This window comes from Hyperolius riggenbachi, chromosome 4 (assembly GCF_040937935.1).
Source record: "Hyperolius riggenbachi isolate aHypRig1 chromosome 4, aHypRig1.pri, whole genome shotgun sequence".
Classification (NCBI taxonomy): Eukaryota; Metazoa; Chordata; class Amphibia; order Anura; family Hyperoliidae; genus Hyperolius; species Hyperolius riggenbachi.
Genome location: NC_090649.1, coordinates 205,573,849 through 205,601,712, shown reverse-complemented (window position 1 = coordinate 205,601,712; position 27,864 = coordinate 205,573,849). Strand labels below are relative to the sequence as shown.

At 43.3% G+C, this 27,864-nt stretch overlaps 1 protein-coding gene across 2 annotated transcripts in view; it reads left to right on the top strand.

Annotated features, from left to right (window-relative positions):
• The window catches only part of COPS7B (COP9 signalosome subunit 7B), a 95,825-nt gene that overhangs the window by 63,815 nt on the left and 4,146 nt on the right, over positions 1 to 27,864 (top strand). For both annotated transcript variants that reach the window (XM_068281276.1, XM_068281275.1), the window contains 3 exons: positions 772 to 860; positions 12,401 to 12,603; positions 21,509 to 21,614. In XM_068281276.1, the coding sequence (XP_068137377.1) occupies positions 772 to 860; positions 12,401 to 12,603; positions 21,509 to 21,614 (398 nt within the window). The remainder of the gene's footprint in view (positions 1 to 771; positions 861 to 12,400; positions 12,604 to 21,508; positions 21,615 to 27,864) is intronic.

Genomic DNA, 27,864 nt, shown 5'->3' with positions numbered 1-27,864 from the left:
TCGTTCATAATCGATTGTGTCCACCAATGGAGATTATTTACAACCAATCCAATCAGAATTTCTGATCGCTTGAACGATTTTTCACTAGAAATTGGACCGTTAGTGGCCAGCTTTACAGAATGATGTAAAGGCACTTTCCTTCAAAAGTTATTATCGGTAAGTACTAATTATTTTAATTTTCAATAAAAATTGCCGTCCAGAAATATTAAACTACAATTTTCTCAGGAACCAGAGGAGATATAGACCTGGGCAATGTGTCATTTTAAAGCTTTTTTGTTTGGCTTTAATTGGTATGTCATGTAACTAGGCCTGTGTTAAGAATCCAGTGTATGTACGGCAGCCGATAACCCCTCTCGTTCACTTGGCCAGCGATCTGTCCTAGCAGATCACTTTGGCCGAGCGACATCTGAGAGCATCGTTCTCCCCACTTAGCCCGCCGCTGTGCCATCCCTCCAATGCTGCTTCCCCCCTCCTTTCCTTTCCCCATGAATAGAATACGTGGCTTGCCCTGCAATGTCATACTAGGGATCGGATCCAGATCCTCATTGGGAGACAATGAGCGGCTGTACAGGTCTTGATAGGCCTTAACTGTGCTGCTTGAAACTGATAAAGCCTTTTGATTGAAATCAGTACAGGTGCATTGTAAAGCAATTGTAATTGACCAGAAAATGACATTTAACTTGTTCATTAATTTTGAGATTTGCATGTTTCCAGTTTTGTGATTTATTTATTTATTTTATGTATTTTTTTTCCTTGCGTTTGTTTACACAGCAATGAAGGACAGCTTGCCAGAGCTCTCAGCTGTTCAGAAAAACAAGTTGAAACACCTGACAATCGTAAGCCTTGCATCCAGGATGAAGGTACATGACAATCATTGTTTATACACTTATGTGGATGAGGGGGGGGGGGGGGAGGGAAAAGCCACAATAACCTTACCTGGGGAAAAACTATTTACCATACTTGCCAGACGAAAATGGGTACTGAATGGGTAATGATGAGGGGCAAATAATTTCAGCTTCCATGCACGTGTATGTGTGGCACTAATAGTAAGTAGAGCATTAGTAACATAAAATAGTCTCATTTTTATTATTTTAAGGGCTATGGAGCGATGTTATTGCCACTTATTGTGGCTGATCAAAAGTATTTTTTACATTGCCACTAACCATTCATAGCTAGTGAGTCACGTCGCCCCCTCTGGTCAGCCCAGCTAAGTTTGGTCCAACTTGTAACTGCACTATCGTACAGTTACTGAGATCTGTGTGGGCTGCAGCCGCCGTACCGGTCTATAGTTGCATGTTGCCCGCTGAGGACCTCTTATTTAAAGCTGGCACAGTGACGGACACCTGTTGGTGTCCGTTGCTGTGGTAACCAGCAATCGGCTTTCTAATTGCGCAAGACAGCGGCGGCATCAGCGAGAAGACACAAACACAAATTGTGTTTGTGTCTTCTCGCTGATGCCGCCGCTGTCTTGCGCAATTAGAAAGCCGATTGCTGGTTACCACAGCAACGGACACCAATAGGTGTCCGTCACTGTGCCAGCATTAAATAAGAGGTCCTCAGCGGGCAGCATGCAACTATAGACCTGTACGGCGGCTGCAGCCCACACAGATCTCAGTAACAAGTTGGACCAAACTTAGCAGGGCTGACCAGAGGGGGGGGGGGAATGTAACGGCTGCAGTATCTACAAATACAGATGCCTCCTACTGCAGAACGGATTATGCCAAGTCGCGTCAGAAAGGTAAATCTTCCGACGTGACTCACTAGCTATGAATGGTTAGTGGCAATGTAAAAAATACTTTTTGATCAGCCACAATAAGTGGCAATAACATCACTCCACTTACACATATTTATGTTAAAGGGACTAAAAACAAGGGAATTCGCAATAGTGCCCTTTAATCTGCCAATGCTAAAACCTTATCGGCAGTTTCTCCTCAGCCAGAAAACTGTTTTGCCTTCTGTTTATTTTTGAGAACATCCAGCTAAATGTGACTTTCTGTTTTATAAGCTCATTTGCATAGATAACAAGTCTAGTTTTTGTTGTGTTGGAAAATATAAAAAGGATCTTCCCACAATTTCTTAGGACTAAAACTATGTGTACTGTACTTATGTTTGTCATCATGTCAAATATCAGTCCAGTTACACTTTTTTTATATATGTTTAAAACCCAAAATTCTTTGCATCTGCCTGACCAATCTCTACAGATGCGTAAACACTGGTTCGCTCTCCATTCACTATAATGGAGAGGTAGCCTGTACCTTATGCCTCGTACACATCATGCTATAGTCGAATAATTTCCGACAGGTACAATCTAATTTCCGATTGTTTGTCTGATAGATTTTTGATTAGAATTTATCGGAAAATAGATCAGAAAAACGATCTGAAATCAGATCCGACCTCTCAGAAATGAATTATTTGACAGTCTGTCTGATAGAAAATTGCATGGTTTGTACCAGGCATAAGAGTGGCCAGAAGTTTTTAATTCAATTTGCAGAAATGCAGGATGCCGGCAACTGGAGACTATCCGGATCCTCAACCACAACGCTCTCTAGACCCTTAATGAGATTGGCTCACAGTGATTAAGGGGTCAAGAGCCAATGAAATCAGCTCCTGACCGTCTCACAGAGCTTTGCTGGAATACCAACAGCAGGGCGTATGGGCTGCAGTGGCAGGAGAGCGGCACGAACGGCGGTAGTGGTGAGCTGATTGAAATCTATGCCCTGGCAAGGATAACAGGTCTCAACCGTTTAAAGTTGGCTATGTGAAATTTTTTTTTTTTTTTTAACGAGCAATGCTCACTTTTCATTTATCCTGTAAAATACACTCCGAATGGATGTATAATTTACTTAATGGCATTCAGTGTTCTGCCCAGAATTTTTTTTACCAGCCGGGCTGCTTAAAAGGCAGGCATTTGAAGAGAATGTAGCGTGTTAAACTTTTTTTTTTTTTTTTTGTTTTTTTTTGTTATAATTAAGGTTCACTTTAACCACTTCCATACCAGCACTCTGCCAACTTAAAGAGGAGCTGTCAGCCATACTATCTCAGAAAAAAAACACATCAGTAGATAAATACTTGCTCTGTTTACATAACATATGTATTGCACTGTCCACATTTTGATTTTAGTGATTTTTCTACAGTAAAAAATAAGAAAAGTAATAGTGATTTCAACTTTTGGATTGCCTGGTTAGCATCCTTATGACTTGTTTACCTGATAAAAATAAAAAATTTATTTTATGCCCGACAGTTACGCTTTAAGTACCAGAGACTGCTGGTACGGTAAAACCTGATGAATCGCCACATGTACCCGCCGCTCTTGCCAGGCACAACGCTGCCCCATCCTAGCAGGCTTCTCTCTCTGCCGTCTCTATGATGGCAGAGTGCTTACAGCCAGTCAGGAGCCACTTTCATTGGCTTCTTACGCTGTCTATCAATGGGAACCAATGTGAGTCACACTCCGTGATCACGCAGTCAGGAGCCAATGAAAGCTGTTCTCGTCTGCCGTCTTATAGGGGCGAATTGCGGTGGGTTCAGAGCGGTGAGATCGGCGGTAATGACGGGGACGCGTCATTCATCAGGACATTGAAACTGTCCAGTCAGAGCTGCAGCACCACCTGCTGGACGTAGGTTCAAACTGCGTCGGTCCAGAACCAGTTCAACATTAATTGCAAAGAAACTTATCTGGCCATTTCAAGGGTCTGCTGGGGGCTCAGGCAGAGTGAGACTGGGGACAGGAAGCGTGCGTGATAGGAGCACAGGAATGGTGTGTAATGGGGTGCTGGCAGAGTGTTATGGAGGTGTGTGTGTGTGTGTGTGTGTGTGTGTGTGTGTGTGTGTGTGTGTGTGTGTGTGTGATATGTGGCATATTAGCTACATGCTTGTTTCTGGTGTGATTCAGACACTACTGCAGCCAAATAGACCAGCAAAGTTAAGGAGTGATGGGGGGAAAGGCTGTGCATCCCTAAACACATGTTGCAATTGAATGGTTAATCGCACAGGCAGTGCCAGACTGAAAAATGCATGCCCTGCATCCAAGACAAGTGCTAACATTTATTAAACTAGGAGGAACTTTAGCTTCCAATATGGTTTGCATGCAAAGTATATTATACTAGACACTTGCCCCACGGTGAGGCAAACCTCCCGGGCAAGTGATCTAACCTTAATTTAAAACCTTGGGAGCAGCTAAGCAAAAAAAAATCTATTTAGGTGCTGCACACTGAGCTGGTGGTCATTTCAGATGCAGCCTTAGTGGTATGCGCTGGCATTCTCCTCGCTGTTCAACCAAATAGACCAGCAAGGCTGCCAGGCAACCGGTATTGTTTAAAAAGAAATAAATATGGCAGCCCCCATATACCTCTCACTTCAGTTGTCCTTTAACTTTAGTTGGCAGGAAAGCCTGTCCACTTTCATACAACTTCAGTTAGTAACATCTCACACAGGCTACACATGGCACAATACGATTGCTTGATGCTGGATTGATCAATTCTATTGAAAATCGCTGAAAAAATGATCCAGCAATTTTATTTTGATATAGAAGTTTGAACAACTCTTCATTTGAAGTCCAATTGAGTTAGAGAATTTGTACTCTAAAATTCTTACAATAGAAAGCATACCATTCTATTCATTATAGTGCTAACTGTGGTTATGGGCGCTCCTCTATCACATACAGTACATAAATCAATATAATGCAGTACAAACGGCAGATTGTTGATCTATATGGGTTGCCACACAATGGGAGGGGGTTCACCACCCTAAAATATGAAGTAAAGTTTTGTGCAGGTGCTCAACATAACGGTTCAAATATAGCAGAGTCTTTAAAGTCAATCAAAGAAGGCAACAGTCTGAGCCCACATAAAAATTCCACCAGGTACTCTCACCAGATTCGGTGGTTGACTGAATCACAAATCAGCAAAAACAGCATGTAACCAGCATCCAGGAGTTTTCCACTGTTGAGGGCATCTGTAACTAAAAACAGTGTGCGGACATAGCGTAATCCAGCTTAACCACTTGCCGACCGCGCACTCATAACGCGCGTCGGCAAAGTGGCAGCTGCAGGACCAGGCTAATTAATCAGGGAGCTCGCGCGAGCGGCTGCTTCCTGTCAATTCACGGCGGGGGGGCTCCGTGAATAGCCTGCGGGCCGCTGATCGCGGCTCGCAGGCTAAATGTAAACACAAGCGGAAATAATTCGCTTTGTTTACATTCGTACAACGCTGCTAACAGTAGCAGCGTTGTACCAGATCCAGGGCTGTGGAGTCGGTCCAAAAATCCACCGACTCCGACTCCTCAGTTTAGGATTCCACCGACTTCTCGACTCCGACTCCTCTAATTTGCATATTACAATTTTGTTGATTAAAAGTATGTAACATGAAATTCGTCTCTTAACTGCCAACACTTAGGAATTTTACAAGACAACTGAAGTGAGAAGGATATGTAGACTACTATATTTATTCCCTTTAGACTAAAACTAGTCCTTGGTAAGAGTACTTGTAAAAGGTACAAACCGGAACAAAGAACATCTATCAGGCCCTAGGCAATGTAAGTGTGGGTACATGTAAGAATGATGTGCAGGTACTCTGCAGGGGAATGAGGAGATTCTTCCTCCTATTACACATTCTTCATGCACAATCTGAACAAGGTTTATGTGTGACAGACAACACCTCTGTGTTCAATGTTCACAACATTCTCGGTGTATTCCCTGCAGCTCTGTGGGGAGTGCATATGTAGAGTATAGTACTACTGTGTAACAAAGTAAACCTGAGACAGATGAAATTAAAGTTTTATACATACCTGGGGCTTCCTCCAGCCGCCTTCAGGATAATCAGTCCCTCGTTGTCCTCCTCCACCACCTGGATCTTCTGCTATGAGTCCAGGTACTTGAGCCAGTCGGGCGTAGTGTGCATGCACACACTCCGCCGCCAGGAGCACACTACACCTGTGCAGCACTATTGCGCAGGTGCAGAATGTACCTGGCTGTGGGAGCGGCATGCGGCCGGACAGCGCTGACTGGCTGAATTACCAGGACTCATAGCAGAAGATCCGGGTGGTGGAGGACAGCGAGGGACTGATTAGCCTGAAGGGGGCTGGAGGAAGCCCCAGTTATGTATAAAACTTTACTTTTCATCCGTCTCGGGTACCCTTTAATTTGTAGTCACCAAACCAAATTTTAACAACATATCAAATTATTTGATTTCATCAGCAAAGGGAGTGCATACATTTGCATAAATCAGCATCAGTGCAGAATTATTTCCATCTCATTGACCATACCTATTAGTGACACAGCTACACATCAGGCTTTATTCTTACAGCATAGATGTTATTTAGTATATATGAGATTCCTGTGTACACATCATATATACAGTCACAATCAGATATGTATATCTGACCTTAAAAATACGGGGACTGCTTTATTGAAGCAGCACAAGTAACTAATTTTGATTGGTTTATTTCATTTTTGTGGACTAAGCACAGCTATTACTGTATACTGTATATATACATTATTTTTAATGACTATCTGAGAAATAGAACATTTTATCATATTTTCTATTTTAATTAGTTACAAATTCATTCGGAAGTCAGAGTCGGTGCATTTTTTCCCAACTCCGACTCCAGGCACCCAAAATTGCCTGACTCCGACTCCACAGCCCTGACCAGATCAGCGATCCCCGGCCAATCAGCGGCCGGAAATCGCTGTCACATGACAGGCAGGAGCCTGTTAGAGGCTGCACAGGACAGATCCGTTCCTGTGCAGCCTCGGATCTCCGGGGAAGGGAGGGAGGAGAGGGAGGGGGGAATTTCGCCGCAGAGGGGGGCTTTGAGGTGCGCCCCCGCAACACCCAGGCAGGCAGGAGCGATCAGACACCCCCCCCCCCCCCCCAGCACATCATCCCCCTAGTGGGGAAAAAAGGGGGGCGATCTGGTCACTCTGCCTGCACCCTGATCTGTGCTGGGGGCTGTAGAGCCCACCCAGCACAGATCAGCTAAAACAGCGCTGGTCCTTAAGGGGGGATAAAGGGTGGGTCCTCAAGTGGTTAACATGCCATGATGGTGTCAGCACTGCACTCAAACACGTGACCAAAAGTGTGTTCCCACCACCGGCATTAAATATAACACTGATATCCGCTCACCAGATGAAAACGCTGATCCCTTGCACCGACCAGCGTTAAACACTCCATGAGTTTGAAACTCCATATCCAGTTGACCATAAAAGTTCCTTAAAGTCTCCATCTTAGTTTTTTACTGACAAGCATCATTCCCATCAAGCCTGGCCAACCTTTTTTTTTTTTTTTTTTTTTTTTTTAAGGAACTTTTATAGCCGATCTCCGTCGGGTCCGCTCTACTGCGCAGGCGCAGGAGACTTGCACCTGCACAGTAGAGCGGACCCGACGGAGATCGGCTATTTCCGCCTATCTCCGTCATAAGAGCCGAAACAGCGCCCCCGCTGGAGCCTGGAAAGGTAAATATTGAGCAGGCTGTCGGATTTGTTGTGTCGGCTTTGAAGGGCTGCAGCAAGACCCCGCGGGACAGAGGACGACGGGGGAAGCCTCATTAGGATCCGGAGGCTTCCCCCTCCCGAGGGGACGTTTTTCTCTCGTGTCTCTTTAAGCCCAATCTACGCGATACGATTCTTTGTGCAATTCGATTACGATTCTATTTATGATCCGATTAAATCTGACATGTCCAATCGAGATTCAATTCGATTTGCCATTATCGAATCCTGATCGGACATGTCGGATTTAATCGGATCGTAAATGGAATCGTAATGGAATTGCACAAAGAATCGTACTGTGTATCTTTAGAGCTGAATGTTCAGTATCTCTTATGAAGATATACAGTGTTTACACTTTATACAAGGTACAGCAAGTCCCTTGATGTACCTTGACTAGAGACAGCAATACCTGTGCGGAAACATAACAGCTATTAATGTATTCTGACTTTCAGCCTGGGAACAGGAATTACTGGACAGGGATCGGCTTCTTGGCAATTTTTGGAGTTGGCCTGTGGGGTTCATCTTCAGAGGAAATAAATCTGGAATTATCCTTAAAAAAAAAAAAAAAAAAAAAAAAAAAAAAAAAAAATGTGAAGAAAATAGTTTGTAAACTCATAAAATGTTGTTGGATGTGTTTAGTAAGACCTGTGAATGCCCTGCATCTGTTTTCCTCAGCAGCTCTGCTAGATGAATTGCTGCATATGGCATAACTCACATTTTCCATCTTTTCTATTCACAAAATTCTTTTCCATCTTTTGCTGCTCACCATTCTAGAACATATCAGCCTTTGCAGATTAGCTAAGGAAATAGAGGAGAAATGTGGGGACGACAGAAAATAGGTTATTAACTCAGTTAGCATTACATATCCGCTTAATAGTCAGACTATTTTGTATGGTTAGCACAAAGTGGTTTTACGTTTTGTACAACCTGTGTGCAGTTTCAATCATCTTGGGGTATTTATCAACTACAGTGTTTTGGAACAGTGTATATCTGTAGCAGTTCATGTAAATAAAAATGTTTTTACTTTTTTTTTTTATTTTTTCCTCTGGCATCTTTTTCTACCTATAGACACAATAAGACAAGAAGTTCTGTTCCAACCCAAAGTATAGCTGTAAGCAGTTTCCACCAGACAAAAAGCGCAGGGTTTTATATGAACCAATTCTCTGTTTATTCTTCAATCAAATTGTCTTCTAAGTTGCGGACAATGTATATATACAATTTCAGGATTCCAAATCGCATAAAAGACTGCCATCTTTTTCTACCTAATTGCCAAATTACTGTGCTGATCAGAGATGCAGAATGTTGGTCTCATTAGGACTGCTTTCTAATGACATTGCTTGCATAACCTATGATTTTTAAAGTACCGCTATCATGAAAAATGTTAACATTTAAAATGCATACATATAAAACGTAAGTTTCTCCCAGAATAAGATGCACTATAAAGTACTTTTTTCCTACTTCGCGGTCACTCGCCGTATGTAGTAAAAGTCTGACAGATTTTGGACTAGTCCATCTCCTCATGGGGTAGTCTCAGTAGGGGTCAGAAATGCTGATTTCCGATTCAACCAGATTTCTACTTTGCGATAACTGTCTTTCTGATTCCTGATGTATGGTGTGGTGTGTGTTTTGTTTTTTTTTTTTGTTTGTTTGTTTGTTTTTTCCCCTCAGTTAATTGTAAGTATAGAAAAAAAAATATTATACGGAAACAGCATTTCCAATCGGCAACAGCGGTAAACTTCTGCATTCTCTGAGTGGGCTAAAGGTGGCCACACACCATACAATTTTTTTTTAAAAAATATCTGGTCAATTCAAAAATTGTAATCAATTTTTCTGATTGTAACATTTTAAAAATATGACCAATGTACCACACACACATTCATTTTTTTCCCCCCAATTATGAAAAAAATGATTGGAAACTGAGAAAATTGCTAGGGTGTGCATATTAATAAACTGACAATCGAACACCATACAATCTTTAGAACAATTGAAGAAAAATTTCCAGCACTCTGGATCGATAAAAATTGAAAAAAGAGGAGGAGGAGGAGGAGGAGGAGGAGGAGGAGGAGGAGGAGGAGGAGGAGGAGGAGGAGGAGGAGGAGGAGGAGGAGGAGGAGGAGGAGGAGGAGGAGGAGGAGGAGGAGGAGGAGGAGGAGGAGGAGGAGGAGGAGGAGGAGGAGGAGGAGGAGGAGGAGGAGGAGGAGGAGGAGGAGGAGGAGGAGGAGGAGGAGGAGGAGGAGGAGGAGGAGGAGGAGGAGGAGGAGGAGGAGGAGGAGGAGGAGGAGGATCAAATTGCCGTAAAATCGGATAATTTTATTGTATCCTGTGTGGTCACCTTAATACTTGCGTTTTTTCTGATTGCGATACAATTTCCACAGTTATTCAAGGTAATCCGATTTCCGTGGTGAAATTCTACGTTCTCTGATTGGGCCAGTGCTTGTGAGTCTTCTGATTGGCTTAAAATTTGAGTCTCGGGGCTGCGGTATTTTCTGCAGACTTCCGATTTTTCCGCCACAGAAAGCAGCTTTCCAATCTGATAGCCACGGAATTTGGAAACTTATCCCTAAACCTCAGTACCTCTATTCTTTACTAAGGTACTCACTGGAAAGGATGTATACAGAGATGTCAGCCAGCTTCCCTACATTTGCACACGATTTTGATAGTTGGACAGAGCAATTGCAGTTCAGTAAATGATTTTATAAATAGCGAAAATAACCGAGAATCCCCCATAAAAAGATAAACTAGTCCAAAACCTGACAGATCTGTCAGATTATCACTACCTACTGTAAGTGACGGGCACGTACGAAAAAGTTATTTATAGTGTATTTCATGCTTGGTGAAATGTACAGTAATATGTATTTATTTTAAATTTTTACTTTTTTGTGATAGTTGTCCTTTAAAGTGTACCCGAGGTGGAGCCCCCGCAATAAAATATGCATACCTGGGGCCTCCTCCAGCCACCTCTGGCCTGATCGCTCCCACAGCGTCCTCTTCTCCCTCTCCATTCGCCCCGATAGATCGGTCAGTCAGGGCCAGTCGGCGCAGTGCGTCCAGGCGTGCTCCCCCGTCTCGCTCCCATAGCCTGGAGCATTCTGCGCAGTAGTACAAAACGCTAGCGCGGCCGTGCTATGAGTTAGCACGGTTTAGTGATTTAACCCCATGTGAGAAATGTCTTTGTGAGGGGAGCTCACACATGGCTCTTGTTTGCAGAAGTGATCCTGAGTTCTGGTACACTTCAGTTACCACATGCTGACAAAGCAGTCTACATTATCACGCATTTAGAAAAAAAGAATACTTTTACGCCTGAACGCAAATGCATGGTGATGGTCATGCGTTGTTTTTCAATTCACACTGAAAGCATCTCTGCGTTTTTGTTTTTTTTGTTTTTTGTATCATTTTCAGTTGCATTTTCATTTCTGTACTGCTCTAGGGATAACACATTTTTAGGACTCATTTATACAGGAAATTGCAAAAAGCAATGCTATTTGTTTGTGATTTTACAATGCAGTTTGCGATATTTCTCGTGCTGCTAGGAACACAAGGAGAGTTGCATGACATTTTCAATCGGGCAAAATCAGATCGAGGTATTATAAAAGGGTTCCTTTGATTTTGAAGATGTCCTTAGTCCTTGTGATTTGCATTTGATGGGAAATGGGTTGCAAAACCCAGCAAATCGCATCTTGTATAAAAGGGTCCTTAAAGGTGTTGCCTTAGAAAAAGGCAGAAAAAACGCACAATACATATGGTGAGCTGAGTCTTATCTGAATTTTTATTCATTTTACACAAACACAAATGCACATAAAATGGAGTGTGTTCTCCAAAACACAACAGTGTGAAAAGGTCTCCAAGGTTTACATAATCCTAGCAGTGACCTTGGATTTGGAAAACTCATGCATTTATTAAAGGCCTTTTAAAAAGGTGCGTACACACGCCATACTGCAGCAAACAACGAGTCCCCTTAAAATCATTAAACTTAGGGTTTTAGCTTTTTAACCAAATAATTTCAGGAAGTCCCTATTGCATAGCAATAGGACTATAGATATAGGGTCCGCACTTGTTCAAAGGAACGACCTTTATTAAATGGACTTATCCATAAAAAGCCAAGGCAACATTAAATAGCTTACCGGTACATGTTTCGGACTATCTGTCCTTAATCATAGCTATGATTAAGGACAGATAGTCCGAAACATGTAAGCTATTTAATGTTGCCTTGGCTTTTTATGGATAAGTCCATTTAATAAAGGTCGTTCCTTTCAACAAGTGCGGACCCTTCTTCTATTCTCGTTACCTTTTGGATTTGCTGACCAGGTCGTGCACTGTCAGAGGAGCAGTGGGATGTAGCGGTGTTCACTCTGTCACAAAGTCTCCAGGACTATAGATATAGTTGCTTAGCCCCCGTGTTCCCCAACCCTGTCCTCAGCGCCCACCAACAGTGCATGTTTTGTGGCAATCAATGGAAGTAGATAGCCAGCTCTGCTGAGACACTAATTACCCCACCTGTGAATGGTTGTAGTTACCTGCAAAATGTGCAGTTGGTAGGCCTTGAGGACAGGGTTGGGGAACTCAGGTTCACAAGCTGATTTTCACTTTTTAAAGTTTTAAGTGTTTTTATAGTTATTTCTGCAACGCCTGTTCATATAGGTCTTGTTATAACAATATCACTAGAATGGAAATGGGAAGCAGTAAAACAGTACTAAACCTTACAGTCCATGACCCTTCCTAATCTCCATTCAAAACCATAAAAAAGTTCACTTTTCTTATTCTCAGACTTTGATCATTCCTATGCAATAACTGTATTTTTGTAGCATTTGGAAAAGATAATTCACATGGTCGCTATTATGAAAAATAAAAAGCTAATTGAATGTATTTTGTATGCTTTCTGCTGACCAAATCACACACTCTTAATATCTTCACTCTTAGTGCATTCCATATTCTGTGCTGCTGAAAGATTTGGATATGAAGAACCTCAGAGAGCTGGAAGACCTAATTATTGAAGCAGTTTACACAGACATTATTCAGGGCAAACTGGATCAACGCAACCATGTGCTAGAGGTGGATTTCTGCATTGGACGGGACATTCCTAAGAAGGATATAAGTAGCATTGTGAAAACTCTTCAGGAGTGGTGAGAATCAGTTTATCAACATAATTTACACAGTGTATATTACACCCTAAACTGCTCTTTCGCTTTAGTTATGAACATATTTACCGGTATATAGCACTGACGACTCTTTTGGAAATAAAAATTAAAAAAAACTCCTATGACAACTGGAGCCTTATTTTTGGAATTGGACAGGGAAGACAAATTGGTTAGGGCAGCAGATACAGAATCTCAAGTGTCTTCTGAAATTGCATTTTGAGTTGTCTTTTGCTGGTGCTGCCCTTCTGACCTTCCCATGGCTGGAGTTCTGGAAACCTTTATGCAGCCAGAGACTTCAGTGCCTCATACAAAGTTTTCATAGAAAACTTGATCATTTTGCCATGAGAAGAGACTGTCTTGAGAAGTCATTAATGCAGCTATGGATCTTAGATGGCATTCACCAGGCCTTGGCATTATTAGACCTCATCAATATGCAAAAAGAAAACAAGTTGAGGGTTTAAGGGCCTATGTTTAACAATGTAAATGTTATAAAATGTAGCTTTAAATTACAATCTTATTTGGAAAACGGATATGACAAACACAGTTAAATTCGATATTTCACATGAAAGGCCTAATGCACATTTCACGGCTTTGAAAATAGCTGCTTCTTCAGAGGCAAACATTTCAAATTCAGAGGTAGTTAAAAATGCATCTGCAGTATAAAAAACAAACAGACAGAAGGCCTTATTCTCATTGTTAATGGTGATTTTGCAGACCGTCCCTTTTTTTCTGGTAAATGTTTATGTACCTGTGGATAGTAGGTCAATTTATTTTTGTACAGATCTACAACCCTTGATACAGGTGACATGTGCTTGCACCATCAACTTGGTGGTGGACTTTAACACTAGATTGGGTGACCCATAAGACGCACCTAGGTTTAGAGGACGAAAACCAGGGGGAAAAAAATATATACTAAATCTGGTGTGTCCATGGTGCAGGGGCATCTTGTGGTTGTTCTCCCCCCGATTATTATGTCTCCCTTGTACCCCTTTTGTACCTTCCTTGTACATTTTGTGTCCTACTTTTCCCCTTGTGACCTTCTCTGTGCCCCTTGTATCCTCCTGTCCCTCTTGATTTTTCCATTGTCCCCTCTTGTGACCCCTTTGTGTTGACCTTTGCCCACCTGTGTCTTCCTTTGCCCCGCTTGTGTCGTCCTCTGTCCCCCTATGTCTTCCTTTGCCCCTCTTGTGACATCCTGTTTTTTCCCCTTGTGTCCTCTTTTGTCACCCAAATGTCCTCCTTGGTCACCCCCCCACACCCACCCCCTGTGTCCTCCATTGTGACCTCCTGTCCCCTTGTGTTTTCCTTTGTCAAGCTCCCCCCGCCCTCCACAGTTACATACTCTTTCCCCCTGATCATGGCCACCAGTTGTCACCACATCCCGCCTGCCAGCCACCAATCTCCCCCTTACTTTGTGGTTCAGCTGTCTGACTGTGTCCGCAGCCAATCCATGAGGAGGGGTGAGTTCCATCACCATAGCAATGCATTTAATCCAATAGGTTTTTCCCCATGTTGTCCGATTTGAATCACAGCTGATGTGGCCAGTGTTCAGTGCCAGGACCATGCCGCGCCGGGGTCTCTCTCCAGTGGGACCAGGCTCTCTCTCCAGTGGGACCAGGCTCTGTCATTGCAATTGGATAGGAATCCATTTGTGCTATGCTGCCACAATGCTGTTGTAGTTTGAATGGATCCCAGATGAATATTGCAGAGAGATTGCAATTAAGTCTCACTCCAATCAAAAAAATATATTTTAGATTCGTTTAGGCAGTTCATTGTAGAGCTTGCTTCTGTCTGTGTATAAGTTTGTTTATTTGGTGTCAAATAATTCATTTATAATACTTAGCCAATTATTGCACCACAGACAGCACTATAGACTGCAGTCTTCTCAGGCCGATTTACCCTGTGTCTTCCCAGTTGAAGTTCAAACAATGGATCTATGATCTGTGCCAGGAAATTGGCTTTAATCATTAGAGCTCAGTTTTAAATGTTTGTAAAGATAATGCTGTTTGTTACAACTCTGGACCCCTGTATCAGAAGTAAAATTCATGAAGTTTGCTTTCCTACTATCTGAAAGATGGGCCTTTGATCTCCCTTTAATATTTGTCACTGGTTTACAGAGACAATTCCTCCTGTGACAAAACATACCGGTATCTCACCATAGTTGTGTATCTCATGGCTAAAGCAATGAGTTTTTTTTCCAGCAGATTTACTGGCCAAACATTTTTCGGTTCGATTTTCTGAACGATTTCTGTTCGCGTCTGTGAAACAATGGTTCAGAAAAATGATTGAAATCAGTTCGGACCTGTTGGAAATTATCTATTGAGCCATCTATCTGCCGGGGAAAAAAAAAAAAAAACTCATTGTGTATTCACGGCATAAGGGCCTGTCCACACTTTAACCACTTGCCGACCGCCCACAGCCCATGGGCGGCGGCAAAGTGGATGCCTTAAGGACCGCAATACGCCTTAGGGCGTTGCGTCCTTTTCCTATGCCGGGGGAGCAATCGCGTCATTGATGACGCGCGCTTCCCCCGGCAACTGGCTCCGCCCACCCGCCGTGCCATCCCGCCGGCCATACGGAAGCGCCGGCGGGATGTTAACCCCGCGATCGCTGCTACAAAGTGTATAATACACTTTGTAATGTATACAAAGCGTATTATACAGGCTGCCTCCTGCCCTGGTGGTCCCAGTGTCGGAGGGACCACCAGGGCAGGCTGCAGCCACCCTAGTCTGCACCCAAACACACTGATCTGCCCCCCCTGCCCACCCCCCAGACCCCTGTTTGCACCCAATCACCCCCCTAATAACCCATCAATCACTCCCTGTCACTATCTATCAACGCTATTTTTTTTTTATCTCCCCCCCCCCCCCCCCCTGCCCCCTCCTGATCACCCCCCCCCCACCCCTCAGATTCTCCCCAGGACCCCCCCCCCCCCCCCCAGACCCCTCCCCCCCCCTGTGTACTGTATGCATCTATCCCCCCTGATAACCTGTCAATCACCCATCAATCACCCCCTGTCACTGCCACCCAACAATCAGCCCCTAACCTGCCCCTTGCGGGCAATCTGATCACCCACCCACACCAATAGATCGCCCGCAGATCCGACATCAGATCACCTCCCAAATCCATTGTTTACATCTATTCTCTCCTCTAAACACCCACTAATTACCCATCAATCACCCATCAATCACCCCCTATCACCACCTGTCACTTTTACCTATCAGATCAGACCCTAATCTGCCCCTTGCGGGCACCCAATCACCCGCCAACACGCTCAGATTGCCCTCTGACCCCCCCCCTTATCAATTCGCCAGTGCATTAATTACATCTGTTCTTCCCTGTAATAACCCACTGATCACCTGTCAATCACCTGCCAATCACTTATCACCCATCAATCACCCCCTGTCACTGCCACCCATCAATCAGCCCCTAACCTGCCCCTTGCGGGCAATTTGATCACCCACCCACACCAATAGATCGCCCGCAGATCCGACATCAGATCACCTCCCAAATCCATTGCTTACATCTATTCTCTCCTCTAAACACCCACTAATTACCCATTAATCACCCCCTATCACCACCTGTCACTTTTACCTATCAGATCAGACCCTAATCTGCCCCTTGCGGGCACCCAATCACCCGCCAACACGCTCAGATTGCCCTCTGACCCCCCCTTATCAATTTGCCAGTGCATTAATTACATCTGTTCTTCCCTGTAATAACCCACTGATCACCTGTCAATCACCTGCCAATCACCTATCACCCATCAATCACCCCCTATCACCCCCTGTCACTGCCACCCATCAATCAGCCCCTAACCTGCCCCTTGCGGGCAATCTGATCACCCACCCACACCATCCGATCGCCTGCAGACCCGCAGTCAGATCACCTCCCAAGTGCATTGCATCTGTTCTCTCCTCTAAACACCCACTAATTACCCATCAATCACCCCCTGTCACTGCTACCCATCAGATTAGACCCCCATCTGCCCCTAGGGCACCCAATCACCCGCCCACACCCTCAGACCCCAGCCCTGATCACCTCGCCATTGCATTACTTGCATCTATTCCCCCCACTAATCACACCTTGAGACACCCATCAATCACCTCCTGTCACCCCCCTAGCACTCCTATCCATCAGATCAGGCCCAATACAACCTGTCATCTAAAAGGCCACCCTGCTTATGACCGGTTCCACAAAATTCGGCCCCTCATAGACCACCTGTCATCAAAATTTGCAGATGCTTATACCCCTGAACAGTCATTTTGAGACATTTGGTTTCCAGACTACTCACGGTTTTGGGCCCGTAAAATGCCAGGGCGGTATAGGAACCCCACAAGTGACCCCATTTTAGAAAAAAGACACCCCAAGGTATTCTGTTAGGTGTATGACGAGTTCATAGAAGATTTTATTTTTTGTCAAAAGTTAGCGGAAATTGATTTTTATTGGTTTTTTTTCACAAAGTGTCATTTTTCACTAACTTGTGACTAAAAATAAAATCTTCGATGACCTCGTCATACACCTAATGGAATACCTTGGGGTGTCTTCTTTCTAAAATGGGGTCACTTGTGGGGTTCCTATACTGCCCTGGCATTTTAGGGGCCCTAAACCGTGAGGAGTAGTCTAGAAAACAAATGCCTCAAAATGACCTGTGAATAGGACGTTGGGCCCCTTAGCGCACCTAGGCTGCAAAAAAAGTGTCACACATGTGGTATCGCCGTACTCAGGAGAAGTAGTATAATGTGTTTTGTGGTGTATTTTTACACATACCCATGCTGGGTGGGAGAAATCTCTCTGTAAATGGACAATTGTGTGTAAAAAAAATCAAACAATTGTCATGTACAGAGATATTTCTACCACCCAGCATGGGTATGTGTAAAAATACACCACAAAACACATTATACTACTTCTCCTGAGTACGGCGGTACCACATGTGTGGCACTTTTTTACACCCTAAGTGCGCTAAGGGGCCCAAAGTCCAATGAGTACCTATAGGATTTCACAGGTCATTTTGCGACATTTAGTTTCAAGACTACTCCTCGCGGTTTAGGGCCCCTAAAATGCCAGGGCAGTATAGGAACCCCACAAATGACCCCATTCTAGAAAGGAGACACCCAAAGGTATTCCGTTAGGAGTATGGTGAGTTCATAGAAGATTTTTTTTGTCACAAGTTAGCGGAATATGACACTTTGTGAAGAAAAACAATTCAAATCAATTTCCGCTAACTTGTGGCAAAAAATAAAATCTTCTATGAACTCACCATACTCCTAACGGAATACCTTGGGGTGTCTTCTTTATAAAATGGGGTCATTAGTGGGGTTCCTATACTGCCCTGGCATTTTAGGGGCCCTAAACCGTGAGGAGTAGTCTTGAAACAAAAATGACCTGTGAAATCCTAAAGGTACTCATTGGACTTTGGGCCCTTTAGCGCAGTTAGGTTGCAAAAAAGTGCCACACATGTGGTATTGCCGTACTCTGGAGAAGTAGTATAATGTGTTTTGGGGTGTATTTTTACACATACCCATGCTGGGTGGGAGAAATACCTCTGTAAATGACAATCTTTTGATTTTTTTACACACAATTGTCCATTTACAGAGTTATTTCTCCCACCCAGCATGGGTATGTGTAAAAATACACCCCAAAACACATTGTACTACTTCTCCCGAGTACGGCGATACCACATGTGTGGCACTTTTTTGCACCCTAACTGCGCTAAAGGGCCCAAAGTCCAATGAGTACCTTTAGGATTTCACAGGTCATTTTGAGAAATTTCGTTTCAAGACTACTCCTCACGGTTTAGGGCCCCTTAAATGCCAGGGCAGTATAGGAACCCCACAAATGACCCCATTTTAGAAAGAAGACACCCCAAGGTATTCCGTTAGTAGTATGGCGAGTTCATAGAAGATTTTATTTTTTGTCACAAGTTAGCGGAAATTGATTTTAATTGTGTTTTTTCACAAAGTGTCATTTTCCGCTAACTTTTGACAAAAAATAAAATCTTCTATGAACTCACCATACTCCTAACGGAATACCTTGGGGTGTCTTCTTTCTAAAATGGGGTCATTTGTGGGGTTCCTATACTGCCCTGGCATTTTAGGGGCCCTAAACCGTGAGGAGTAGTCTTGAAACGAAATTTCTCAAAATGACCTGTGAAATCCTAAAGGTACTCATTGGACTTTGGGCCCTTTAGCGCAGTTAGGCTGCAAAAAAGTGCCACACATGTGGTATTGCCGTACTCAGGAGAAGTAGTATAATGTGTTTTGTGGTGTATTTTTACACATACCCATGCTGAGTGGGAGAAAGATCTCTGTAAATGAACAATTGTGTGTAAAAAAAAATTAACAAATTGTCATTTACAGAGATATTTCTCCCACCCAGCATGGGTATGTGTAAAAATACACCCCAAAACACATTATACTACTTCTCCTGAGTACGGCAATACCACATGTGTGGCACTTTTTTGCAGCCTAACTGCGCTAAGGGGTCCAAAGTCCAATGAGCACCTTTAGGCTTTACAGGGGTGCTTACAATTTAGCACCCCCCAAAATGTCAGGACAGTAAACACACCCCACAAATGACCCCATTTTGGAAAGTAGACCCTTCAAGGTATTCAGAGAGGGGCATAGTGAGTCCGTGGCAGATTTCATTTTTTTTTGTCGCAAGTTAGAAGAAATGGAAACTTTTTTTTTTTTTTTTTTTTCTCAGTGTCATTTTCCGCTTACTTGTGACAAAAAATATCTTCTATGAACTCACTATGCCTCTCAGTGAATACTTTGGGATGTCTTCTTTCCAAAATGGGGTCATTTGGGGGGTATTTATACTATCCTGGAATTCTAGCCCCTCATGAAACATGACAGGGGGTCAGAAAAGTCAGAGATGCTTGAAAATGGGAAAATTCACTTTTTGCACCATAGTTTGTAAACGCTATAACTTTTACCCAAACCAATAAATATACACTGAATGGGTTTTTTTTTTATCAAAAACATGTTTGTCCACATTTTTCGCGCTGCATGTATACAGAAATTTTACTTTATTTGAAAAATGTCAGCACAGAAAGTTAAAAAAATCATTTTTTTGCCAAAATTCATGTCTTTTTTGATGAATATAATAAAAAGTAAAAATCGCAGGAGCAATCAAATAGCACCAAAAGAAAGCTTTATTAGTGACAAGAAAAGGAGCCAAAATTCATTTAGGTGGTAGGTTGTATGAGCGAGCAATAAACTGTGAAAGCTGCAGTGGTCTGAATGGAAAAAAAGTGGCCGGTTCTTAAGGGCCCTTTTCCACCAGCGCGTTTGCGCTGGCTGAATCGCAAAACCGCAAACCGCTAGCGATTTTACAATCGCTACGGTTTGCTTTTTAACATAGGATTCGCGGTAGGTCATTTCCACTACCGCGATACGCTTTTGTCGGGAACGCGAACGCGCGGCGGAGCGATAATTGCCGCGATTTTGCTATGCAGTGCATAACACAGCAAAATCGCGGCCGCAAAAGTCGGGGGAATCGCCGGTTTTGCGATTCAGCAATCGCTAGCGTTCAGCGTGAACGCTAGCGATTGCAGGTGGAAAAGGGCCCTAAGGGGTAGAAAGCCCTAGGTCCTCCAGTGGTTAAATGTGCATGCATTTAAAAAAAAAAAAAAAAAAAAAAAAAAAAAAAACCTTTCATTGTGTACATATTTACATGGCCGCCGTTCGGAGCGGCCTAGAGAGACCACCATGGGACGGGGGAAGCCTCAATCGGATCTAGAGGCTTACGCCTCCCGAAAGAAGTACCCTCCCAGGGGCTTTTTTTTTTTTTTTTTTTTTCAATACAGGTTTTCTTTAAATGCACCATAGTGCAGCACTTAAGTGGATACGTCAGAAAGTGCTTTCTGTGCACTTTTTGATGTCCTTACAGATTGCAGTATGTTACATTGTTGAAATCTGAAACGCTATGCACACTTGTGGACAGACCCTAACTCGTTAAACGTATTCATTTAGCATTTTAGCCATAACAGCTGGTAGTGAATGAGAGACAGTTCTAATAATTTCAGCTTGCCTGTAGATTGTATGCAGCTTGGAATTGGGCCTTTCAAGTGTTGACTTTTTACTGTCCCAATTTGTGTTCCTGTTGGAATTATCTGCTTTTATCTTAAGGACAATCACTAAAGGTGGCCATACATCAGGCGACTTGGCCAATCGACCATCCAATTTGATTATAATCAAATTGGATAAAAATCTGTGCCGCCAGGTGCATGCCAAACCGACAAAGCGACCAATTTGGGGATGTAAATTGGGCGCATTGTCCGCGCATGCTGCAAGATGTCAGGCCAAAGTTGGTTGTTCTGGTGCGCTGTGTGCAATTGCCCGACTATCGTCAAAATCAACAGCCGCCTCGCCGCTGTGTAATGTCCCCCCTTGCCCCATGTAACGGTATGCATTACCTCTCCGTGGCTTCCGCTTGTCCCCCACAGTCTTCCGAGATTCCTCTTCCACATACAAGCACGCCCCATGTGGTTACCTGGTAAGGGCGCTCGTGACGTCACACACGCACGCCCTTACTAGGAAACCACGTGGGGTGCGTGTTTGTGGGGGGGGGGGGGATAAGCGGAAGCCACGGAGAGGTAATGTATACACTTAGGCACTGGGGGGACATTACATTAGGGGGCGAGGCGGCACACAGGGCTGAGTCCAGATCGATTTCATGCTGAAATTGATTGGGAATCGGCCTGTGGTGTATGGGCAGCTGAAAGATCTCTCTTATCAGATACTATCAGAGAGAGATTTGTCTCTTGGTCAAATCTGCCCATACATCGCTAGATTTATTGGCACCTTAACTGCTGATGGTATTTCGGTAATAACGTTTTGTTATCTAATGGGTTTGTCACTAATCTCTCAATGCTATTGTATCGCAGGTGTGATGGCTGCGAGGCAGTTTTAATGGGGATTGAACAACAAGTGCTGCGGGCTAACCAGTACAAGGAGACCCACATCCGTACGCAGCAGCAAATAGAGACAGAGGTGAGTATTAACACACCAGCTGAACTGAAGTGTTATACAGCTTAAATTGTACCTGAGATGGGCCAATAAAAAGATTTGATACTAACCCGAGGCTTTCTCCAACCCCACGAGCATCAATGCGGCCTTTGCCATCCTCCCGAGTGCTTCAGTTCTTCTGGTATTGGTGCTGGTAATGTGGCTCAGTTGCGCCAGTCAGCTTTTCTGTGCATGCGCAGAAGAGCCAACTGGCACATCTGAACCTGGTTACTGGGACTGATACCAGGAGAGCAGAGGCACTTGGCAAAAACTTATGAATAGAGGCGCCAATAGGATAAAAAAAAATGCTAAAAGGTTTAAAAATAGAGGAGGCAGTGGTGAACTGAACACCTTCAAGTAGACACAAGAAAAATGCTGATGTTAAATCAACGAGAATTTATTTGTATACTCCAGGGGTTCAGTGCAACGTGTTTTGCAGACATAATCTTGCTTCATCAGGCAATAAATCGAGCACATACACTGTGCGTCTAGAGATAAGTAAAGCGCCTCTTTGTACATCTTCAGGAGCACTCAGGCTCCCGAAGACTTCTGAAACCTACAGCGGAAGGAGATTTGAACAGACGAACCTGTGGGGGAACAAGATGACGAGGAAAGGAATGGGAAGGCTCAATAGGACACAGAGCCTTCCCTCGCCTTAGGCAAGTATCATTTTTTTTTTTTTTTTTTTTTTTTTGCTTCAGCTTAACTTAGATATCTTATCAATTTGTTTCATTATATTTTATTTGATCCATTGCTACCTCTTATAGCCTTGATCCTATTACTGTGTGATGTATGATCTCTAAACCATACTTCATACTGCAGTATAATGCTGTAAGTTTCCTAAACGTCATAGAATTGAATCTCAAGCTCTTCCAGATGGCCAAATGCACATTTAAAATGAGTTTCTGACTTCTATTATAGCTAGTATATCTATGATTCAGCCACCGTTGTGATTTAACAAGGGTCAGACCCGGAGCCTAATTTCTCTTTTGTATTAAAGGGTATCAGAATGATTCATCTAGCTATGATGATGTTGGTTTTTGTAGTTTGAGCCATGCTTCTGGATACATGTTGTTTGTCACACAACCTAGTGAGTCACTGGCTGGGAACAAGTATATTCTATAAATCTCTAAAATATAACTTCTGCTTGTTTAATCAAGGTAGGTATCACTTGAACAGTGAAACCAGGATAGGGGTGCCAGCCCTGAAGCCTGCAACATTTAAAACAAAGTCCAGAAAGATCCCTACTGATGTGTAGCTATCAAGAGAGACTGGATACCCCTTAGTTGGTTAGCATTTACTACATCTACTTAAAGGGGCACTATGGCTAAATTCTTCTTATATTCTCATTTAATATAAAATATTTGCAAGTGTAGCAATGTGTAATGCTGGGAATACACGTTTCGTTTTTGCCTTCGTTTTAGCCTTCGATTCGTTCAGTAAACGAATCGAGTGTTGAAAACGTATGTGAAAATAGTCATAATCTCATTATAGTTTCGATTAATGGACCCCAAAAACGAACGACTAGTGATCGAACATGTTTGATATTATCTCTCTTTATCCATCTAATCGAGCCATTGGTAGGCTTGATGGCTGTTCAGATCGATTATATGTTCGTTTATGTTAGTCCGTCCCTGTAAAAAGGGATTTTCGTTTCGTTTCTTTGCAGCCTTCGATTATTGGAAAAACGAAACCATCAGAATCGAAAAACAAAACGAAACCGTGGGTGGTGATATTAACCATACGTTCGATTATTTCGGGAACGAAAAGGACAAAAGGCACAATCGAAACGAAGGCTAAAACTAAGGCAAAAACGAAACGTGTATTCCCAGCATAAGACTTTTATTGTGGCTAAATAAAACTCTGCTTCAATATTGCTTTACCCTAAATCAGTGCTGGAGTCCCGTCGCCAGAGAAAGCTAAGCGACGCTGAACCAGCACATTCCATTCTGCAGGAGGAGGCTGCCTTATCAGTCGTTTCATCTGAAGTTGTAATCTCCCCCTTTGATGTATCGGGAAAGGTTTCACCCAACTTCTAACTGCACATTAGTGCTGTTACAGCTCCTCTGATCTGCCGTACGTCTCAGGACAATGACATATGGCTCTAATGAAAAACATGCTCCCCGCTGAGGCCCCCCTTCAGAGAAGCTGGCACAGGCAGGGTCACCACTTGTTGTCAGTTGCCATGGAGACCAGCTTCTCTTATGCACAGGATTCCAGCGTCTTGATTCAGCACACACAAGTGCTGTGTAGCCAGTGTCCTGCGTGTGTCTCTGAAGGGGGGCCTCAGCGGGGAGCATTTTTTTTCATCGGGGCCGTAAGTCATTGTCCTGAGACGTATGGCAGATCAGAGGAGCTGTAACAGCACTAATGTGCAGTTAGACGTTGGGTGAAACCTCTCCCATACATCAAAGGGGGAGATTACAACTTTAGATGAAACAACTGATAAGGCAGCCTCCTCCTGCAGAATGGAATGTGCTGGTTCAGCGTCGCTTAGCTTTCTCTGGCGACGGGACTCCAGCACTGATTTAGGGTAAAGCAATATTGAAGCAGAGTTTTATTTAGCCACAATACAAGTCTTACACATTGCTACAATTGCACATATTGAAGAATTTAGCCATAGTGCCCCTTTAAAAAAACAAGTTTTCTTTCTTAACCTTCCTGCCGGTTATCCCGAGCTCAGCTCGGGATAACCTGCCGCGGAGGATTCCTCAGGCCCTGCTGGGCCGATTTGCATAATTTTTTTTTTTGTTACACGCAGCTAGCACCTTGCTAGCTGCGTGTAACTTACGATCGCCGCCGCTCCGCACCGATTCGCCGCAACCCGCCGCATCAGAGGGTGCCCCCCCCCCCCCCGAGACCCGTGCGCTGCCTGGCCAATCAGTGCCAGGCAGCGTCGAGGGGTGGTTCGGGACTCCCTCTGACGTCACGACGTCGGTGACGTCATCGCGCCCGCCGCCATGGCGACGGGGGAAACCCTCCTGGAAATCCCGTTCAGAACGGGATTTCCGGATGGGTATATGCGCCGGCGGCGATCGGCGCATTCGGGGGGACGCCGCAGGGAGGGGGGAAGCATGTAGCTAGCGCTAGGCTAGCTACATGCTAAAAAAAAAAAATGCCAAAAAACACCCTCCCTGCCGTGCGCAGCAATTTTTTATAACGGCAGGGAGGTTAAAGGGGAACTTAAGTAAGAGGTATACGGAGGCTGCCATATTTCCTTTTAATCATTACCAGTTGCCTGGCAGCCCTGCTGGTGTATTTCTCTGCAGTAGTATCTGAATAACACCAGAAACAAGCATGCAGCTAGTCTTGTCAGATCTGACTTTAAAGTGTGAAACACCTGATCTGCTGCATGCTTGTTCAGGGGCTATGGCTAATAGTATTAGAAGCAGAGGATCAGCAGGGCTGCCAGGCAACTGGTATTGCTTAAAAGGAAATAAACATGGCAGCCTCCATATACCTCTCTCTTCAGTTCCCCTTTTAAAACAAAGTAATTGCGATAATTCAGGTTGAAGTTAGTTTGAGATGTCTCCCAGGGCATCACTGCTGAAATATGCAAATTAACCATTGTCGTCCTTAGAAGCTAAACACACCTCCAGATCCGCTGGAATGCAATGATGTGTCAGCTGTTAATTATACAGAACCACAATAATCCAACATGCATACAGACTGTTTCAGACTGGTTGGTCTTCATCAGTGCATGGCATGGATTAATGTGGCTCTATGGAGTAGGACTTGAAACACCCAGAGGTACAGACTAACCAGCAAGTTTGTATCTACTTAACAAACTATTCTGGATCTCAAGAGTTGCCTGCTACTTGAAGCGGTATTGTCACCATAAAAATCAAATTTCAACAGCAACTGGTCTGAGTGTATTAAGTGATAAAGATGCTAATCCTGCATTCAAAACTTTTTTCTGCTGTTATGGTTTGGAGTTATTACATACTATAGGAGCACTGGCCCTAGTGCCAAACAGTGCAAAAAAGTTGAATGCTGGGAGTTCTTTTTATCTATAATATATTCCTCCTCTTCCATTTATTTCCCTGCCTAGCTGATCACTTGTGTTTACAAGCAAGGCTGAGGTGACTCAGTGATTGGATGTGTAAATAATAAAAAAAAAGACTCTGGGAGGAAGGCAGCTAATGAATACACAATGAGCAAGAGAAGGGAGGGGGGAAAACAAAAGTCAGGGAGGATAGGATGTCAGCATTAGCTTGGCAAGATGGCCACTGTCTAGAATAGATTTTCTGCTTTTCCTTTGTAAAGTTCACAGGAATCATTACGTGGATAGCACAATACATCTGTTATGTAAGTAGAGGTAGTATTTATCTACTTATGTGTTTTATTTCTAGGTTGAGTGTTGCTTGTTCTTTAACCTTCCTGGCGGTAACCCCGCCGCGCAGGAGGTTTTCTCACGCCCTGTTCGGCCGATTTTCTTAATTTTTTTTGCTGGACGCAGCTAGCACTTTGCTAGCTGCGCCAGCACACCGATCGCCGCTATCCATCGCGGCGCGCCCCCCCTCAGACCCCGTGCGCTGCCTGGCCAATCAGTGCCAGGCAGCGCCGAGGGGTGGATCGGGACTCCCAATGACGTCACGACGTCGGTGACGTCATCCCGCCCTGTCGCCATGGCGATGGGGAAAGCCCTCCAGGAAATCCCGTTCTTTTAAACAGGATTTCCTGATCGGAGATCGCTGAAGGCGATCGAAGCGGGCGGATGCTGCTGAGCAGCGGCTAAGCTCGCTACATGATTTAACAAAAAAAAAAACTGCTGCGCTGCCTCCTGGCGGAATTTTTCGTGTCAGTAAAGCTTGAAAGTATTTTGATAACAGTAAACAGAGGTTGCCAGTGAAATGTATACACCAGAACCTGGCAGCACTTCCTAAACAATTCTTATCTCAATTGAAAAAAATATGTAGATCGATAGTGTTCCTGTAAGCAGCACTTGAGATACTTTGTACCTGATAAACCAACCACCTATCTTTGGGATAGGTCATGCCCACTTTCAGCAGCCACATTGACTCTAAAGTGAGGTTTACTGTAAACATCCACAGATATTGCACCAGCAACTACAAAATTGTATATATTTACTTATTTTTAAGACTGACTTGAAAACAAATATGTCCTATTCAGGCGATATTATCAAACTATACTGCCTTTGAGAGTATTTCACAAAAAATAGCAAAATCTTCTGTCTGTACTAAAAATACAGTTAAAAAAAAAATATAAAATATATATATATATTTTTTTTTATTATTATTATTTTTTTTACTATAAATAGAAAAGATTGCATAATTTGTTCTTGGGCTGAGTTCTCCGGTATTGTAAAAGATGTAATAGGATTGTCTCTATGAACAGTGTTTTATAATTCTGGTTCAAGATCTAGGAATTCTAACAAAATATTAACAGCGTACAGCGCAATTCAAAGGAATCTTCAGCTTGACCTGTTAGCTGCTTCTAACTAATCTTCTGATCTCAAGACGCATTCACAGAAGCCTTTCGTTTACATAATAAATACCACAAGATGCGCAATTACTTGAAATTGAAGAAACCCCAATATTAACAGCCCTATGGACCTTTTACTAGTATTTTCTGAAAGGACAAACTTCAAGACTATCTGCACTCTTTAAAATCAAAAATTGTTTTAATGCACAGTATCGAATATTTTACCAGAATTAACCTGAAAGGAGGCTGTGCTGTATTAAGACCCATTCATCTATAAAAAATGAACCATTCGCTCTAGTCCCTTTTCAAAACCTTTCTTGTTCACATCAAAATTCCTTTAGAAAAATACCTACAGAAAATACTTTTGTAAACAGGAAGAGCTCAGAATGTTCTCTGAATAGGAAACTTCTAGGTGACTAGAAAGTTAAGTGAAAGTGCTACAGAAACAGTTTGCAGCATTATAAATGGGGGCAATTGATTTTAAATCTTGAGCCCAAGCATACTGAAAGGGGTTTCTTCCTCCTCTCCAGCATATGCTACCTAATCAGTCTTTCTCTGGCCAATTAGTGTAGCCAAATGCGCTATGGACATGGTAAATAGGAATGGTGACCTTTCTCATTTCCTTTTTGAGACTGAAAAATTTAGAAAGTTGCTGCCCATCCTAACCTTTGCATATGAGTGTGCATACGTGGTTCGTATTCCGTACTTTTACCAGAGATAAATCGTGTTTGGTCACAATTAATAATTTTAGTTATTATAGATTTAAGCTCATTTGTTAACTTTTTTACCA